This window comes from Mesitornis unicolor, unplaced genomic scaffold, assembly GCF_000695765.1.
Source record: "Mesitornis unicolor isolate BGI_N332 unplaced genomic scaffold, ASM69576v1 scaffold38292, whole genome shotgun sequence".
Lineage (NCBI taxonomy): Eukaryota > Metazoa > Chordata > Aves > Mesitornithiformes > Mesitornithidae > Mesitornis > Mesitornis unicolor.
Window position 1 is genome coordinate 67,081 of NW_010167911.1, and position 19,574 is coordinate 86,654.

Genomic DNA, 19,574 nt, shown 5'->3' on the forward strand with positions numbered 1-19,574 from the left:
TTGGTGGGAGACTCATCCTTTCTCTTTGCCCATTAAAGATGAACAAGTGTTATGCTCATTCCTGCCATGTCTAAGAGAGAAAGTGGTTGTCAGACCTGACCATAAAATATCCCTCTGCAGGGGGATTACCCAAAAAAGGAAAGAAGGAAGGACTTCACTTTAGCTTACAAAAATGGGCTCAAGATAAACAAATACCGTTAGCTGATTAATTTAGAAGTAGGTTAGAAGAAAATATAAATGTTCCATGCTTCCCATAGCTTCCCATAGCTGGTAAACGGTCGTGTAGTGATTGTGCCTTATTTACACATACCGGTCTATATTGATCATTGTATCTTTGGTTACAACTACTGGCTTGTTGGGAATGAAAACTTTTGCATGCCTGTTAATAATATTATTTTTTTTAACAACATCCAGAGCACTAACAACAGATCATTGATTTTCCAGGTGACTACATGCAAGTTTGGGCTCAAAACACTTTTTATAAAATATACATGAAAATTTAAAAATATATACACTGTTTGCTCTCTTCAGATTTGAAAATGGTAGCATGCTGAAGTGTTTGTACAAAGTTTGAACACTGTTGTGATCAAGTAAAACTGGTCTCAGAACACCTCTCTGTTGAGTAATTCAGCAACACACTGCTCAATTTAAATGAAGGCTTTGTTCTGACTAATTTTAATCATGCAGATAATCTCAAAAGTAATCAGAAGTGATCTGGATTTGACCCAAATTCCATACCTTCTTTCTACCCATACATGAGTGTGCTAAGGTACAGAAAAGTGAATGTACATATAAAATCTCTAATTACATGCTGGTTTTTTCCTTGACTTAACCAAGAGAAAAGTAACAGGACACTTGAGTACTACAAGATTATTTATGAAGTTCACTCCTGTAAGAAACCATGCTTAGGAGAGGAAAAGGTTATTTAGAAGAGGAAAAAACAGTCAGTGGACATGGCTGGGGAAAAAACTGCATTAAATATTGTCAACATTCGCTATGAATTTACAAGTTAGATTACTGACATCTACACTTCAGTATAAACAAAACATGGTGGTGGCCCAGAGGCTACAAACTCCACAAACCCATACATTGGTAACAATATTTTAAACAAATATCTTCAAACTCTACAAATCATTTGTTTTTAATGCATCTGGAATAGACATTTATTGAATTTATTTTCATTTATTTTAAATCTAAGTGTTTGATAAACCTTAACTGACCATACAGCTATGCAACAACTTAGTATCATTTTCCTATTACCAAATCTGCTATGCTAATGATGTTTTTTAAACAACTGTTGAAAAACATACTGTCAGACTGCAAACACAGAAAACTACTAATGAAATACTCGTCTGTGTAATGGATTAGCAGACAAGTTTGAATTCTTTTCCCCTTTCACAACCTGTTTGAACAAAATGGAGGAGGAAAAAAGGAAGCATAATTACATGAGAAGTGGCAGCAGTGTTGGTTAAGGTGGTGCCATCTGACACAGCAGACATCTGGCTCAAGGTTGGGGAAGGTGTTTCAGAGCAGTCAGTAGTATCATAGCTACAAGTCTGCAGGTCATCTAGAATGGCTGTGGAGGACTCACTCACTGTGCGGGAGGAGCACTCGCTCATGGCAGAATCTGTGCTTACAGAGGCTGTTTCGTTCCTGTGGATATTACTTTCAGAAGCTAGGTATGGGCATTTATATGCAAACTGTGAAAGGGCTGGGGTTTTATAAAAGCGTGAAGGCAAAAAATCATCAAGCGTTGGCAAAGAATATGATACTAGATGGGTGCCACTGTCTGGTGAGAAAGAGGCTCTGTTAACTGGTACCACAGGAGGAGGAAGAGGCAGTGGAGAAGCTTCTGTTGCTGTTTGTCTGTGTGTCTGTGAAGCATTTACCTCCATCACAGGGGCAGATACTTTCTGGTTTCCAAGCTGAGATTTGAGGGAAAAAAATAAGAAAAGAAACAGATTACCAAATGAATAAAAAACTTTTCCCTTTGCCTCTTGCTGTGTGTAGGAGAATTACAAAAGCGTAAGTTTTTCAGCAGCCTGAGAAAGTTCACATTCACATAGATTAGAAAATAGAATCAACCACGCTCTATATTAAAGCAGGAAAACAGGAAAGAAATGAATGCATCAAATACTAGTGGAAGCAATGCCAGAAACCATAGTGTGCTGGGGATGAATATTCTTAATGTAGCGCATATATTAATGATCTTAGTTGTGCATCGAGAAGGTTCACACTATTTTATACTTTACATAAATATGAGGTTAGAGAATGTCATATTCATTTTGCTTGTAAAAGGAAAAAAAGATCTGCAGATCTGATCTCTGCAAATGTCACTATCTTTTTTGTCAAAGGACAAGTATAATTTTGAAATTAACTGTAATATACAGATAGAACTGCAGGCTAAATGGAAACACTAATATTAAACGTTCATATGATCTGCAAGCAATAGGTTGTGGACTTTTTTGCCTCTTGTGACTAGATACATCTTCTCCACTGCCTCTCTAGTAAAAATGTTTGGATATCTTAGAATTTCCAAGCACCCTGGAAGCACCCTGTCAGCCTGCTGGATAAGGCATATGCATAGGAGCCTTTTCAACATTAGAGGACACAAGGATTGTTAGGGTAACTGGTGTAAATCTGAGGAACAACAAAGATTGGGGGCACGTGAACAGGACAGGGATGACTTCGTATTGAAGCAAAACACGCTAGTTGTTTGGCTTCAGCATAATTCCTTAAAAGTATAAGGGAAAATCCTCATGAAAGTGCTTTTGAAAACTGCCACACAAGGTATGAGCTTTATGTTCTGTTATTTCAAATCAGACACAGGAAACTGCATTTAAACTAGTCCTGAAACTGGCTTTTTGCATCTACAACTTCTTTTCGGATTAAAGATACATAAAAATTGGCATCCAAGCATGTTAAACAGCTGCACAAACCCTTCTATATTGCCTATTAGCCACAAGCTTTCACTCAGTTCCTGAAGTATGTCAAAATACTGCCTACTTCAGCACTAATTGTTTCAGTTTTGATATGGCTGAGGAATTCTTCTGGAATAGCTACAGGGAAAAAGTGTTTGGGATTTTAAATTTATGTAAAATAGAGGACAGTAAGATACCAGATGCAGTAATTACTACTTTAAAAAGTAATAGTTACAGTTCTCACATTGTTGCCAATAATATTACAGTTATTTCCTATCCTCAGAATAGACAGATGTCTTTAATAATTCAAAAAATGTTTCAAGCCATCAGATTAAAATGCCATTTTGGCATTTTAATCCAAAATCTGAAAAGTATCTTCTAAAGCCGTTATGGAAGACTTGGAACACAACCCAGATTGTGCTACTTATGAGAGGTCACTGGGGGTCCAGTACCATAATTCTTGCTGAAATCAACTAGAATTTACACAAATAACCTTACTGAGATCAATGTGACTATCCCTATGAAGAACAGTTCAGGAAAAAATCTTAAGCATGTGAACAGATATCCATCACTTGTTCCAAATGGTTCAGAAGAACTCTTTGGCATTACTGGACCTCTGGGGTACACAGAAATAGCCAGAAGTTGATGTTAAAATTTGCAGTTAACACAGTGAAGAAACTTAGCCAAACAGCTTAAACTCCAAATCTTATTCACAGCAATGTTTCAAATCTACAACTGAAAAATAAAATAATTTTCCCTAAGATTTCTTAATATTTCTTCTTAATCAGAAAATCAACAATTAAGTGTATGGCTGCAAAAGGAGATATGAGTTTGAGACATAACTAATTTGCCAATGGAAACTTCAAAGAACAATGGAATACTATTAAAATAATTTTGTGAAAAGCAATCATATGCAGATGTGAAACAGCCAGTTATATAGCATAGTATACCAGGGGTTTAAGATGCATGTATTTACGTACATATAAAACAGATGTTAATTGCACCTCACAGATACATAAAGGGAAGACAGAACCATCAGTCATGATGAATTTCATCATTCATGTCATAATTCAAGATCTCGAGCAAAAGATATGAAGCAGGAGATCATAGTGTAATTATGAAACAGAGCCAACATGAAGCTCTGAAGTCCTTGAGACCAGATATCCTCTTAGCATCCCCAGAAGAAGAGTTACATGTGACTGAGCCAAAATATGTAAATTTATCTCTAAATTGTTAAAATAACAGGAAATTTTGGAGACTTTAGAAACCTAGTAAGCCTTCTGGCTTTGAACTGAGAAGACTGCCTACATGTTTGAGAAGAGATGAACAACACAAGAACAGATATTCAGGGTGCATCCAGAGAGCTAGTGAAATTGACTTCTTAAAGAATTAAATTCTTCATGTTTGGCAAATAATACCTGATTTCATCAAGCCAAATTCTTAAAAAGAATATAAAGTTATTATTCTTACAACATGGGTAGAAGGAATACAGCAATTCTAGGTACTGATTTCCAATATGAAGTTTCTCAATTTTGTAGAGTAAAAGTTTAATATTCTGCCTAGTTCTAGAATTCTGTCATAGGTACAACCATTGCTCTGGGAAGGAGTGGCTGAAATGGTGATTTAAAACAGCATTATTTTCAAAAATTGATTACACCATTTAAAAAAGATGGAGCTTTGGTAATCTCTAAACAGATAAAATTGGTTATTACTAATCCATGTTTTTCATCACTGTGAAAAATATAAGGACAAGGTTGAATGCATTCCAGAAAACTTTTAATACCAGTTCCATTCAGTATGCTTCAGATTAGGTTTATTATTGTTATAGCACAAGAAACACTAGCAGATGTCAGGCAGATTAATGCCAAACAAGTACTTAATCAATTAGAATGATGAAAAACTAGTTAGACTACATAATTATCTTGGGTTGTGGAACAACACTTGAGAGAGAGAGATAAATGTCACCACAGCCTTGGAGTGAATTGAAGGTCTCAAGTGCAGCTTTCTGCTAGTCCTTAGAAATGCTCACCTTCCATCAAATAGTAAAATATCAGGCATGAAGAAGACAGTTGCTACTCAATTCACAAGAAGTAGACAGGTGACCCTAGTATGGGTTTCAAAACCCAGTCATCTCTCATTTTAAATGGAAGATCTGTGGGGCATGGTGTGAGACTACCAATGACACCAAAGTGCTGGCCTTGCTTCAACAGTCAAGACACAGATAAGGAGACTCAGAGATAAGTGAATAAACTCATTTTGTTAATACATAGCAGAGTTTAGTAGTCAACAATCCAATTACACCCATACACTTGCACAAATGGGTAAAAATACCTCTATTTTTAATTGTTAAAAGCCGATGTAAAAATCTCCAAACTGATGTCGCAAGTTATATTCCTATGCTCATTTTTAATGCCTATTCCTCTGATTCTAAACTCAGTATAAGAAGATGGAGTTCAGTCCTTGTGCAGAAACACACTAGTGACACAGAACTTAAAATGAAAATTATGTGCTTAATTTTCTTTGCTTGCAGTCTGTCCCCAAAACATGAAATCCTATCTTCTCTCCTTCTACATCACTCGATGTACTGTCAGTAGCTAACAAACAATAACATATTAGACAAACCAATTCAGAAACAATTTTTGTAATTCCAGGCTTATTTTCCTTGATTCACTTGTCTACATCTATAAGACTGGCAAAAGAAACACTTTCATAAACATCTAGTATAGTAGTTTTTATTCCTCCAGTACACCAGGATTAAACCAAGTGTTCACTCATCTGTGGAATTCAAAAAAATAGGACAAATGTTTTGGATACTCAGTTTCAGAGACTGGTATCTAGAACAAGAGGACACTTATGAACCCAAGAACAAAATGAACATACAAATACCAGTTGTTTATCTCAGAAGATGTAGCTCAGAATTCTTCATCAGTTTACAATTTTTTGTTATAAGAAATTCGATCCACAGAATTTGCCTCCATTGGTCTCATTCTAATACTAATTTCTCTGCTGAAATAGATTAGGTTATCTCTTTCATATCTGCAGGATGGTACAGAGCAGCATCATCTCTCATGACTGTAATAATGTAAAAAACCTAATATTAAGTAACTTGAATGCTCCTCTTTTCATATTACTTTTAAGGAGTTTGACTGTTCTTTGAGTAGGGGTGTTTACAAAATGTCACTTGGTGAGTCATACCATGTTTCTGCTTGCTCCTAAAGTTTTCACAGATAAGCTCGGAAATGAAGTGCAAGTCAGAGCACAAACATAGCAAGATACATTAAAAAATACTGCAAAATTGTTGTGCATGAACTTGGACCTTACAAGCACTAACTTGGCTGTATGTTCCCATACTTTGTGACATAATATAGTTGTACATGTTCCCTAAGCCACACATGCACAGTACTTTTCATTCACCACCTCTTAAGAAGTGATGATTAGCCAATCTTACCTCATTCTCCTCCACATATGTAGTCTCAGATGCAGAGGGAGAGTTGTTGGTTTTTGCAGTGCCTTTTTAATGTATTTAGGTTTTGAGAATTTCTGTGGCAGCTTTGAACATTGCTGGTGGGCCTAATCTACAGTCTGAGAGCATCCCTGGAGGATACAGCTTAACATAACAACCTATGATCTGCATATACTAAAGTATTTTAATTGCTGTACTAAGTCCTGTAGAGTTGCGAACCTAACACAATTCTAAAAACGAAAGTACTATCATGCATAATTTGTCTATGCAAGAGAAATTGTGAACTTTGCAAATACCATGAGACACAGTGCTAGTGGGGATCATAACTTTTGGCATTAGAACAGTTCCAAGATTTCAATCAGATATCTGAGTCAGAAAAGCAATCTTATTAGACATACAGCTGTAGCCTTTATTTCTAATTGTGGACCGTGGCATTTCAGCTTTGGGACCTCACCTGATGCAGAATTTTACACCACCTCACATTCTGGTTTGTACTCTAGTTTTCGGCATGTATTTTAACACAGAGTGAGCAAAACCAACAGGCACCATGACTTGATTGCGATGCCAGATACATTTCTTCATACTAATGTTCAACTTTGAAATAAATTCTAAACGTCAGGGAGGATGTCAACTGAATTTTGTAGGCAAGAGATCAATAAATGGATGCAGTCTGAAATGCTGGCTCCATTCCTTAATGATCCCTGTGATCAACCAAAAATTTTATAATTTTATTCAAAGAAACCCAGTTGCCAAATTTCTGATCATTTTTCCCACACACTGAAACCAAGGAGAAGGCAGAAAAATAAGTGTAGAAAAGTGTGTACTTCTGTCAGCTCATAGTGAAACTAAAACAGATTCTAAAATAAAACGAAATTGCAAAATGTGTTTCAACTTCTAAAACTCTAAAAAAAAGTTGCTAGAAGATAAGTTATTTTTAGTAATTCTGATTAGAGTTTGAGTATTATTCTGGATCATAAAAAAAGGTATTTCTCCTAATTCTTATTAGCTGTCATAAAACTACTTTCTGTTTGAGACACTGATTTACCTGAGTATATTCAATGCATCATATTGCTAGCAGGCTTAACAACTATTTTAAGTGGGAAAAAAATATAGATGTCTAAGTTGTATTGGCCACACCTACACCTGTTCTGTCTGACTGTATCCCCTGATACTCATGTTTAAAAGGCTTGCAAGCCTGTCTCTTAAAATCTTCACACCTACCCTATCTACCAAAAAAAGCTCTTGCTGAGCCTTCATTACTGTTTCTGACATGATTTCTTTACTGTGACTCTTGCCTGAACTGACCTGTTCTACTTGACAAAAATCACTAAGTAGCAAACTGGTTCTTCTCAAGGGTAACGCAACTGGTTCTTCTCAAAATGTTCTAAATTTTACGTAGCCTAATGGAAGGGTTTAAGATGACAGTTATGTCTCTAATCTTGAGAATTACAAATGTGATTAATTCTTCTGTCCTCCCATTTGTTAATGGATCATAACTATCCAGTGAATTCCAAAGGAACATTGCACATTGTTGCCATATCATTTCACAGAGCTTTGTTCTGATCAAAATTTTTACCTGGGAGTTGAAGGGGGGAATTGACATACTGCAACTGGTAAAGCTATTCTGTAGCTAATGCAGATACTTCTTCCAGAGGAAAGACTTGGTTGAATGTGATGCTCTAAGAACCATAGTCTGAGAGAAATACTAGATATAGATAGAAGATTGATATACTATATCTAACTACATAGACATACTAGAAAAAATAACTTTTAAAATAGAAATATCTTAAAGCAGAGTAGAAATAACAAAGTTTATTCAGAGCTCTCCTTTTGCCTAGTATATATTTGCTGCTGCTTTATTGCTCCTAGGCTTATTTTATTTGACTCAGTAACTTTCTGAAGGGCGATAAACCCTGCTCAGACTCTTGTGGTCCTATACTGTGTGGTTGATACTCCCATTTCTCCTAGAAGACATCAGCATAGTTAACAAAGAATTTTCATCTCAGTAGGCACAGAGTATAGGGGAAATAGACTTAAAAGTTCAGTGCTGCTTCATGAAGAGGTGGTTGACAAAAGATTTCATCAACCTATTCTCTTTAAAATGTGCTATTGCACAGGACACATAGGAGACAGCAGTGACTAGCCTTGCAAAAAGCACTGACTGAGAAAATATCTTTTTGGTGACCCTAGTAAACTGGCAGAACTGCATTTGTAGAACCCACTCTCCTTCCCCCAGTCCAACCTTTTTCTATCCGTACTTCATCCTTCCAGCACCTATGGCAGCATAATGCTTTAATGCCCCCTAGGAAGAGCCATTTAAGCAGATGCACCATCTACAGTTCAATAATTTCCTATTGTGCAGTTGCATTCCATAAAGTGCTCACAGAGGAACAAAGAAGTCTACCTTCCAGCTCAGGTGGGTGAATAATTTTTTTTTTTTTTGCAATACCCTTTCAAAACTTTCAAGTTTTGTTCAGTTCAGTTCTGATCCATGTGACAGGTAGTTTTACCCAGAAAACACAAGGTCTAATTTTGATAATGTAAGTATAACTAAACAGAGGGTTATTAAGTGATTCATGAATGATCTAAAACAAAAGATGGAAAAATTAAATATACCACATGGCATTCTGCAGCCTGTGAAGAAGGAAGAACTGTAGACTTTTGTCCCAAATCCTTTGAAGACATCTTTGAAGTGTCTGGAGAAATACTAGGTGGATGTTCTTGGATTTCAGGCTCTGCTTTATTGTCAGGGGTGGGAGCTATCTGAATGGAAAGAGATGCTGTGTGTATCTCAGGCACAGGGTTACAGGCAGGTGAGACAGGCCTTTGTGGAAATATTGGCACTTCAACAGGCTTGAGCTGTTGCTGTGTATTACAATGAATGGTACTCGCTGGGTCACGTGTCCGGGTTAATTTCAGGGTAGATACCCTACGTTTTTGAGACTGCTGCCTTTGGCCTTGATGGAGAGTAGTCCTAATACCCGCTACTGTGCTTGTGCCTGCACTGGAGACTGAGGTCAGTGGTTTAGTGATTTTTTGTGCATAGGACACACTGGTGTTAGATACTTGAGAAGACATTGTCTTCTGGACAGACTTCTCGTTAGTGGAATAGGCAGTATCTGTGGGAAGTTGTTTAGCTGGACCAGTTACTGCCTGGAGATTTATTTCATTCTTGTGATTAGTAACTCTTGCTTTCCGAAAACTTTCTTTTCTAGGGGGTGGCAGAGGTGCCTTATTTGCCAAAAGCATCCACACAGAGCAAAATAACATTGAAGAAGAAACAGAAAGAAAAGAAATGTTAGCAGGAGATATAACTCAGTTTGACTTTTATATTTAAATAAAGGACCTAGCAACTTAAGGGGCTTCATCCCGACATTGCTCAATTCAATGGACAATTGAATTGGCTAGGTTCCCACCACCTTTTGCTGTGCAGGGCTGTACAGCTTGTGTCTAGAAGGTCAGATATTCCAATTGCTCAGAGGAAACTGGGATCAGAATAGAGCATACAATAGTCCATTTTCTTAAAAAAAAATAAATTATTGCACTGAATAAGAATTATTACTGTGAAATTGTTCAACATATGTAAGTAGTTTCCAAAATGTACTCCATGATCTTAGAAAACAAGCTATAGCTCACAGGTAACACACACATATAAAACATACAGAGCCTCTTAAGCCTTTGAATTAAAATAGTAACAGAGACATTATTGACATTGGTATATTGACCTTTTTTGGACAGATAAACATGTTTCCAAGTTAAGTGGGGTTTCTTAGCATGCTTTAATTATATTGTTCTGCAAAAAAGGCAGAAACATTGTCTACCTTATAATTAATTAGACTGTATCCTCAGATATTATTTTGATGACCGATGCATTTCTCAGAGTGTAAAATATTAATAAATACTCTTTGAAGTCTCTTTGAAGGAACACTCCTAGAAAGCTTTTATTTGTGTATGACCTACTTTTATTTAGCTGGCTGTCTTGATCATTGAAAGCAATTCTGGTAATTAACCTGGAGGCATGTATCCTGTGTGGAGCATACTTTATCTATGCAGTAAAACAGTTTGCAACGACCCATATGAACAGGTGATTCGCACTATCTGGAAGACATCAGGACAATGTTCCATAAAGGTATCCCATCTATGTATGTTATGCCCCAATACTAACACACACACAAATGCCAAAGTACCAAACTCTGTGTGTTCAGTTTTACCTGAGTTGGTGATTTTTTATCCAGCAGATTTGGCCGCACGCTCCTAAAACCTTTTGCAGTAAGAGATGAACCACTAGCATCTCCATTCAGTGTCTCTCTACTTCCATCATTGTAAGATCTCCAACCTTTTGTGAGGAAAAAAGAATCAAACTTTTTTTTTTTTGGTGATTAATAGATCTCTATATTGCTATTATCTTAGCAACTCAGCCATTAAACAAATGTTGGAAAACTTTAGCTACTACACAACTAACATTGCTGCTGTTACCACCATAGAAGTTTTAAGAACAGGGCTAAAGCTGTCACTTCACAAAAGACTTATCTTTAAAATTTAGAAAACTCCATCATTGACAATACTGCTGGTAGCAGTTTGGCATTTCCCCACAACATTCATACAGACTCCCTGGGAGGCCTTTTGAGATGGTGCATCAGCCCCTGTAGAAAGCAGGCTGAATGGTTCTTGAACTTCACAGATGAGGTTCTTGAACTTCTCAGCTGCATCAGATTTTCAAAAATATCCCAGCTCATGTAAAGTTGGTTGGTCATGGCAGTTTCACCAAATTTCACCAGGGTATCCAATTAGTTGTTCCAGTAATGTATCTATTTCCAAATCTGAATGACACTTCTAACCAACCAACCATGTTTTGTCTCTGTCCTCAGAGCTGAAAAGCCCTCAAGACAGTGTTCAAACATAGAGAGAGGTACTATCCTGCCTCAACAAGTTACAGATTTGAAGACAAAATACTGTAAGAGGCTGGAAAAAGTAATACATTATGTGAGCAGGCTGCTAAGTGGGGTGGGCAGAACTTGCAATCCTGAGTTAAGGGACTAAAAATGAAATAGCAAGTGCCACTGAAGGTGGCAAATTAGCAGTCTGTACTCTCCCACACAATTCATTTTCTGACAACAAAAACTGTGTTACAGGAAATACTGCTTTCAAATGAAACCTGAATTTGAGGTCTTAACTGCAATTAGTACTGTAATTAGTACAATTTCAGTGGTGCTTTCCTTAAAAAGACTCTGGATGCATGAACTAAGGAAATAAAATAAATGGAAGACTGTTATAATTCATCCACTTACATGGTATTACACCGATGCATAAATAACACAGTGTTTTACTTACCTGAATCCAGCGACTGAGAATCTGACCCTGAAAAAGAAACATCCAATATTAATTTGTGTTAGAATAAAAACATGACAATGCAACTTGATAAATATCTAGGAGTCTTTTTCTTCAGTTACCTAATTCCCTTGTGTTACCTAAGCACACCTCAGAATATTAGACCATAAGTAACTATGCTGCATTTATTGCACAAGCTATACAGAAGGCTATAGTGTGCTGAGAGTTACTGTTGTTTAATCACTGCTACTTCACACAGCCAGTAATTAACAAACATTTGCTGGGGTTTGTTTTGTTGTTGTTGTTGTTGGTTCCCTCCCCCCCCCCATCCCCAGTAATTACTGTGATATGCTACCATCTAAAATCTAGATATCAAAAGAAATGTCATTCCTTTAAGATGAGCTGGAAAGGTTTAATTCAAAACCAAGAAAAAGGCCTACAGATTCTGTCAGGATTTTCTCTCCCCTTTCACACCAGAATGTGTGATGCTTTCTTCATCACTTCAAAGCAAAACACAGAAACTGATAAATACATACTGCCAGCACAGAACAGATTTGAATTTCTGGTGGGCGTTTTTATTACTTGTGGATATATTAGTGTTTTTTCTCCTAAAGAAACTAAAATATACAATAATTCTAGTACTAAGAGCACTCACCATTAATTTTAAGTGCAACAAAGCAAGACATTAAACAAAGACTTTATCTTGCAATTATTTTTGGCTGCTTCTTTATTAAGCTTCCTATATTATATTTATTTGGTGTGAATGTTGCATGTTAAGATTGGTGTAAATTAGTCCACACCACTCAAGATTTTCCGATTTATACCTACAACTACTAAATTCACCAGTGAACCTGGGCAGCTGATACTCATTAAGATGTAATTTTGCAATATTCAGACATGCATTTTGCCTGTCTATTGAATATTCTCCATGTTTTTATTGTTTTAAACATTTTTACGAAAACATGACAGAGAAATTATTTTTTTAAAAGTTAATCTGGCTTCTGATGATTACTTTACAATAACATTTAGATTATATTCCTTTGAGACCAGTATTTAAAGCAAGCTGCAATAAACAAAGTTTGTAATAAACAAAATCTACTTTTCATGCTATGTTATCTTAAAAAAAACCAGAGGAAATGAGACCCGAAGTATGTTTCAAAGGCAAAATTAATTTATAAATAACTGATTTTTCCCAAGTCTTCCTAATTTTTTTTTTCATTTCTGCCTACCAAGCATAGGTAGGGAGAAATTAAGACTACTTTTTAAATAGCATCGTAGAAGTAACAGACCTGTCGGTGGACTAGAAAACACACTTATCCTTCTCTTCCTTGAGGAGTAATATTTCAGGAATGCACAGCACTACAGAAAAGCCATTCAGGGGTAGTATCTCACTGGTTAGCAGTTATACCTGATGTCAATAGGTTTGGAGAACTCTGGACTCTCTTCACAGTGGTTAATGTGACAGACATGGCAGCACGTTTGCGAGCACACCCACCGCTATCTGGAAGCACAAAACAATACAGACAGCAGCCCCAGACAAAAGCAGCAAGCACATGCAACGTATCACAGCGTGAGATATGCCAAACACATATGACAATAAGTGTGCAGTTAGGGGACTGCTGCAGAAATGTGGAAATTTGCAAGTTTTGCAGATTAGCAGAATACAGAAAATTTCACAAGCTTCAAACAACAATAAACCTTACAGAAAATAAGTAAAGAGAGCAGTACTTAATCCAGTAAGGAACTATATACATTCTGTTAACTGAAAGACTGCTTAATTATAGCTAATTAGTGAAAACAAACATGTAGTCAAGATGAAGGATTAAGCATTCCAGAGCAATATCAATAATCTGCACTGTACAATAATTTCATTGTATGCATTAGAAAGACACTGTTCATAAACTAAGCTTATGTTTGATCAGCTGACAAAGTGCTTTTGTATAGTCATTTGGATCTTTTAAGCTCAAGAAAAAAATACTTAGGATGGCATAATTTTTTGTTGTTTCAATGGAACATCCTTGTTCTCCCTCTCTCCCCTCTTTATCTAATAGAAGATTAAAAAAGCATGTTTGGAACCCAAGAACAACCCAAGAGAATGACTAGAAAGCTAAAATCACCCTGAACAACCAGGAATGGAAAAAACCCTTCCTTTCGGATCTTGCATGACTCCTTTCTTTCCTTCCTGTCTCTTCCTCTCTCACTTGGAGCTGTCATTCTGTTTTATAAATACTTTGTTATTATTAGAAAGTAGCTTTCCCACAACGTAGCTTTTTAGCAACTCCATCATGGCTGTAAAAGCAAGTTAATAAATACTCTTCCCAATTGTATTTAACTAGCTAATTATTTTAACTTTCATATTTGATATTACTGAAATTTCATACAGGACCCCACTTAAGTAAAGCACCACAACTATGATAGAGACCCTAACAGTTTTTTTTATATCCATGTCCTATGATAGGGAGTTCTATAATATTATGCTTAAGGAAGACCTGCAACCTATTAGTAGAAAGTATTTCACATGACAGCAGTAATTTGAGCCACAGGGACATCTTTAACCCACGTCTGAAGGGAAGTGAGCTTCTGATATTTCTTTCCTCATTCCAATATTCTCCTGAAATATCATTCCCCTCTGGCCACAGGTCCTGCAGAATTGTGCATTAAGTAGATGTTAACGCTGCAAACATGAAAGCTGCTGCCCCAGGTGAAAGCAGTTCCAAAGAATCACTGCCAATTCTAAGTCTGAAGGCAAAAGGCCAAAGTATCTCAGTCAGCAACAGTCAAAAGCAACACACTAACTGCAATTAATTATTGGTGTTGTATACATGAAACAAAGACATTGGCTATCAAATCTACACACTTGTTTTAGTTTGCTAACATAAATATAGAATAGCAATGGTAATTAAAAATCACATTTTGCATTCTTGTATTCTCTCCCCCTGCCTCCACAACCACCAGAAGTAATTCTAAGGAAATTTGACTATGTGTTGATACTGAGGTTCTGTTCTTATCCAAATATTGGCAGACTTTGACAGCATACTTTATTTGATTAATACAAGTTAACAGGCAAACAATTTTGTTATACTGTCACATCACTTATTCAAACAAACTAATGCTTTCTTCGTATTTTCTCAGGAACTATTCACCTGAAATTACTGCGATTCTGTGAATTTCAAGATAGAGAAACTGGAGTGGAAGGAAAGGAAGACGAGAAATCTGACTACAAATATTTCATCAGTGCAAATTCAAGAAATTCTGGGTCAAATTAATTTTTAATTAACTGAACTGAGTCAGAATTTTATACACAGTGGACCCATTATCTGGCAAAGTGTTTGACGTAGCTTCATACAAGATAGGTAAAACAGATGTTGTAACTGACTATATACATATATACATACATTTACCCCTTTATATAGAAGCCCATATGCAAGTCTGTAATCTGCAGTAACATTCTCAATATCTGTAGAAAATAATGAGTAGCACTCACTGAAGACATAACAGCACAAATACACCATATCGGGTTGTGCAAAATTTCTAATAAAATCTGAATGTGTGTGGGTAAGCACATATTCATGCATGACGGACTCCATCCTGCCATCTCTGTTCAGACCAGGCTCCCATTAAGTCAAGGGCATCATCTCTGAATAAGGATCAGAAGAATCTGCACTCTGACTCAACAGAGGCAGTTTTCAAACTCCTTCCTGTATCTGCATGGCCTTACACAGTTGAACTTCAAGAGGCTTAATTCAGCCTGTATTCCTTTTATAGAGCTCCATCAAATTTTCAGCAAATACTAACTATATTCACCCAGAATCTTGAAGTCCAAATATCATCAAAAAGCTCCAAGTCTAGAGAACAGAGAACTCAGAAACAGTAAGGGAAGTTGAATTAATGATCATCTGCTTGCAAACTATAAGCAATTAATATTGTACAGCTGTTATTCAATGAATGAATGAGGATATGTGAAACAATCTATACAAGTATGCATATATAAAAAAGTAAAATGTGTGCAACTATGTATATGCATACACACAATTCTCTATGCTTTTGACACGACAAATTCTTTAGTAATGAGAGTCCTGTCTTCCTAGGTATTGTTTCAACGTTGAAGCAAAGGAGACCTGAACCAGCTAAGGTCTGTGGGCAATAATAGAATATGAAGTTGGGCAATAATTCACCATCAAAACAGCTGCCTAAAATGCAAGTATGGCTTAAATCAGGTCTCAGCACAATTAGTGCCTTGATATTCAGATCAGGACAAGACAAATAAGCATCCTTAGCAGGTACTGGAGAAAATGAAGGAGGTAAGATTTATCTGCTGAGACATGTCCTGACAGTATTTTGCAAAGCAAGGGGCATCTAGGGATGAACTCCTGAATGCTAGGATCAATGCTGCAGACTTACATTTAAAGAGAGAAAAAAAACTCCTTTGTGGGTGTGCAGACAAGTTTTTATCACAAAAATCTAATGCTGACTTCACAGGTGAACCTACTATTATTTGGTTTTTTGATGCTAAATTACAACAAATAATGATTAAATAAGTAAATTTTTCTAGAATGCTTGAAACATTCAAGCCCAGCTAATTTGCTTTAGTGGTCTAGAAGTGTCTTCACAACTCTCTATGGACCCAAGAACTTCTATTCTTGTCTCTCAGACAAAATGTCCATGAGATTAGTCCATGTGATGCTTTCCATTAATAATTTAAAAAAACACAAAATATCTGCAGTCTTCCAGAACTGCATACTTTTTCCTTATATGCTTCATCCACTGCAAACAGCTAGATCATTTAATAATTTTTAAATCAGATTAATTTAGCAAGAATTATCTGTATGAAACTCAGTCAAAATATTTATGGATGGACACTAAGAATCTGTTTTAGCATATTAACTTGCATCCATTCATTATTCCTCAATGCAATTACCTGTCCCCCAGCATTAGCTATGCAAGCATGCGCATATGTAGTATGAACAATAAGCACATTTATCCTGTGTTTTAATCGGATGTGAGCTTTGTGGGTCACTCAGGTTTTCTGTGACTTAGTTTCTTAAAATGTGTCACCAAGTTAATGATGCTCATAAAATCTGTAAAGTACTTGAAGACTTGTTGATGAAAATCCTTATAGATTAAAATATTATTCTGTTGATGATTGGTTAGTTTGGGCTTAAAAAGGTACACATTCTATTAGACTACTATTTTTAAATTACAACAGCATTTAGACACCAAAAGAAACTATGAGCCGAAGTACCTTTGGTACTTCTGAAAACCTCCCCTATATCTTACGTTTATTTCTTTGCTTTTGCAAACATGTTTCATTGCCTTATGCTGTCGAATATTCCTTCCTAACATGTGGTACAGAATTAATATCAAATGCCATATATGGTAGAGTATTGAAAACCAAAGCTCTTCAAAACATTTTCTCTGCAGACAAAAATATCTTCTGCAGGGTTTGCTGCCAAGTCTGCAGCCACAGGGAACACTGGATTAGAGGAGCCCTCTCTGAGCAGTAGATGTACTTTTTCTTTTTAAAGCTGCATATATTCTAGCTTTGCCACTTCAGCGGTTACTGGCATCAAACTAGAGTGCTCATTTGTCTGCAGGAGTAATTAATGAAACATATATTTTAGAAACAAATTCATGGCAAATCAAGAGTATCTGATAACCTCCAACTGCATTATGCACAAATTGCTGTTATAAAGCAGTGAAATACAGACTCATTTTATGTTCATTAAATGCAACACTCATTTTGTGTTCAAAGACAGCAGTGGGGGGGGGGGGGGGGGGAAGAAAAAAGTAACAACTAGCCCAGAACAGCATGCAGAAGAGCTTCCACCTCAGTCACCCTTTTCCTTAGTGAAGTGATGCTTTATCAAAAGCTAGGTACAAGAAGTTAACTTTTACATCCTACTCACTGGATGTTGGGATTTTGGCCTGTTTTCAAGTCTCCTGCGTGATCAGAAGACTCCCAATCCCCAACAGAAGTCATTCAGCCACACAGATTACTTAAATCTTACGTCTTTTTCTCATGAGAATTTCTAGTTTACATGAAAAAAATCTCAGTACAACACAGAACAAAGTCATACTTCAGAGCTGTAGTAGCACAAACTGGCAATTTACCAGTCTATCCACATTTTTCAAAGTAGAAGCTGCAAAATAATATCTATCATATGATTTTTAACTCATGATTGCAATGTACAATGTAATCATAGTCAAATGTCTGATGATTAGCTGAGTTACTTCTGAAATTACAGTTCTATGAAGCAAGCAGTATTTCAGTACTACCTTAATTATACAGACTGACAGGTTTAGGAAAGACCTCTTCACTAAAAATGCAATAGGATAGGACAGATTTCAGATAGTACTTTCATAAATGAAAATCACACCACCCTGTCAGTTTCTGTGAAATAATTAAGAACAATGAAAACTTTGGGGAAAAAAGCACAAACTCAACTGAGAAATTTAACTTCTCCTGCTTATTATATTTACAAACGTAGTGGTTTCAAATGACCCAATATATTTTAGCTTTCTGTTAAAAAAATCTGTTCAAGAACCTGGTCCTACTGGGTTCCACTCATTGTCTGAGATTATGGGAAACCAGGAAGCCTGAATAATACAGAGATCTAGATAATGGTAACCTATACCATGGAAAAGCTAATCCCTTTGATTTAGAGTGTGCTGCTGAAAAATCCAAACTGGCTTCAAAGGTAGTTCAGGTCCTCAGGTCCCACGTAACATGTTTTGGTTATTTCAAGTTATGTCAGTTATCATGGTGCAGCACTACGGTCAATGAGAAAACCAACTAGTTTGTAAGGGACGGATATGTCTGTCCTTATGCCACAGTTAATCTGCACACCAGACGGTTCACCTATGGAGTATAAAGAGTTGATTGCAACTGAAAATTTACACCTGACATAAGTGAGGCCAGGATTTCACCAGTCTGCTGTCGAGAGGCCTATTCTCACTTCCAGCAAATAACAGCAGCCCTATATACTGACTGCAATGATTCAGTAGCAAATGTAAGTACACTGTCACAGATGATGGAGATAACTTCCTATAGTGTAGCATACTTCATTTGGTCAGTACAGCTATCGCAGCAACATAGGAGAAAATACAAATCCCTAAAAGTACAAAGTAGTTAACCAATTATGCAACTGTAGCTAATAATACAGGGTAGTATTTATATGCTCCTTAATTTAATGACAGTAGAGAATGAAAACAAAGCATTTTCTTAGGAAAATGTGATGTTTTAACAACCCTTTTCCATAGCTGTTATGTCCTCATACTATATATTTTTACATAAAACACACACACATACACAACTGACTTATAACTTGAGCACAGAAAGCTAAACATGCATGTATATTTCACATAGCCATATATAGTCATACATAGAAAAACATGTATGTAAATTTTATATATGGAATACAAATGCACAGAAGCAGATATACTATTAACATATCTTGCTTAATTTCAGTTCAACACCAACTAAAGTATAATTTGTTAATGAAAATTGAAATAAATTTAGAACCTTCTCTGCTTTCTAAACAGCACGTAAGAGTAAAGAAAAATCTCACAGAAGCAGCATACCTGTGTTCATTTTGACACTGGAAGATTTGCTATAAAAGTCTTCAAATTTCCTGCAGAAAATAAAATGATCTATTACTTTGCACAAGACAAGAATGAGTGGTACAAAATGGCAGCAGGACTTCCCAAAGGGTGGAGAATCACTGTGATACAAATGACAGTCCTATTTTAACACAGCTTTAATTAAATTGGTACTGCTTGTCCTTCCAAAGTTAAAGATGAGCTGTCACTTCCATTATAAGGTACTCTATTTTCAAGCATTTAGTATCTCTGTCGCAAACATT

General features: G+C 36.3%; 1 protein-coding gene across 1 annotated transcript in view; it reads right to left on the reverse strand.

Moving 5' to 3' along the window:
• The window catches only part of SORBS2 (sorbin and SH3 domain containing 2), a 79,251-nt gene extending 59,912 nt beyond the window's left edge, over positions 1-19,339 (reverse strand). Inside the window, exons 1-4 of the mRNA XM_010178843.1 lie at positions 19,294-19,339; positions 13,121-13,213; positions 11,716-11,742; positions 10,596-10,720 (exon numbers count right to left, since the gene is read on the reverse strand). Coding sequence (XP_010177145.1) covers positions 10,596-10,720; positions 11,716-11,742; positions 13,121-13,213; positions 19,294-19,303 — 255 coding nt within the window. The 5' untranslated portion in view covers positions 19,304-19,339. The remainder of the gene's footprint in view (positions 1-10,595; positions 10,721-11,715; positions 11,743-13,120; positions 13,214-19,293) is intronic.
• Between the last annotated feature and the right edge of the window lie 235 nt (positions 19,340-19,574).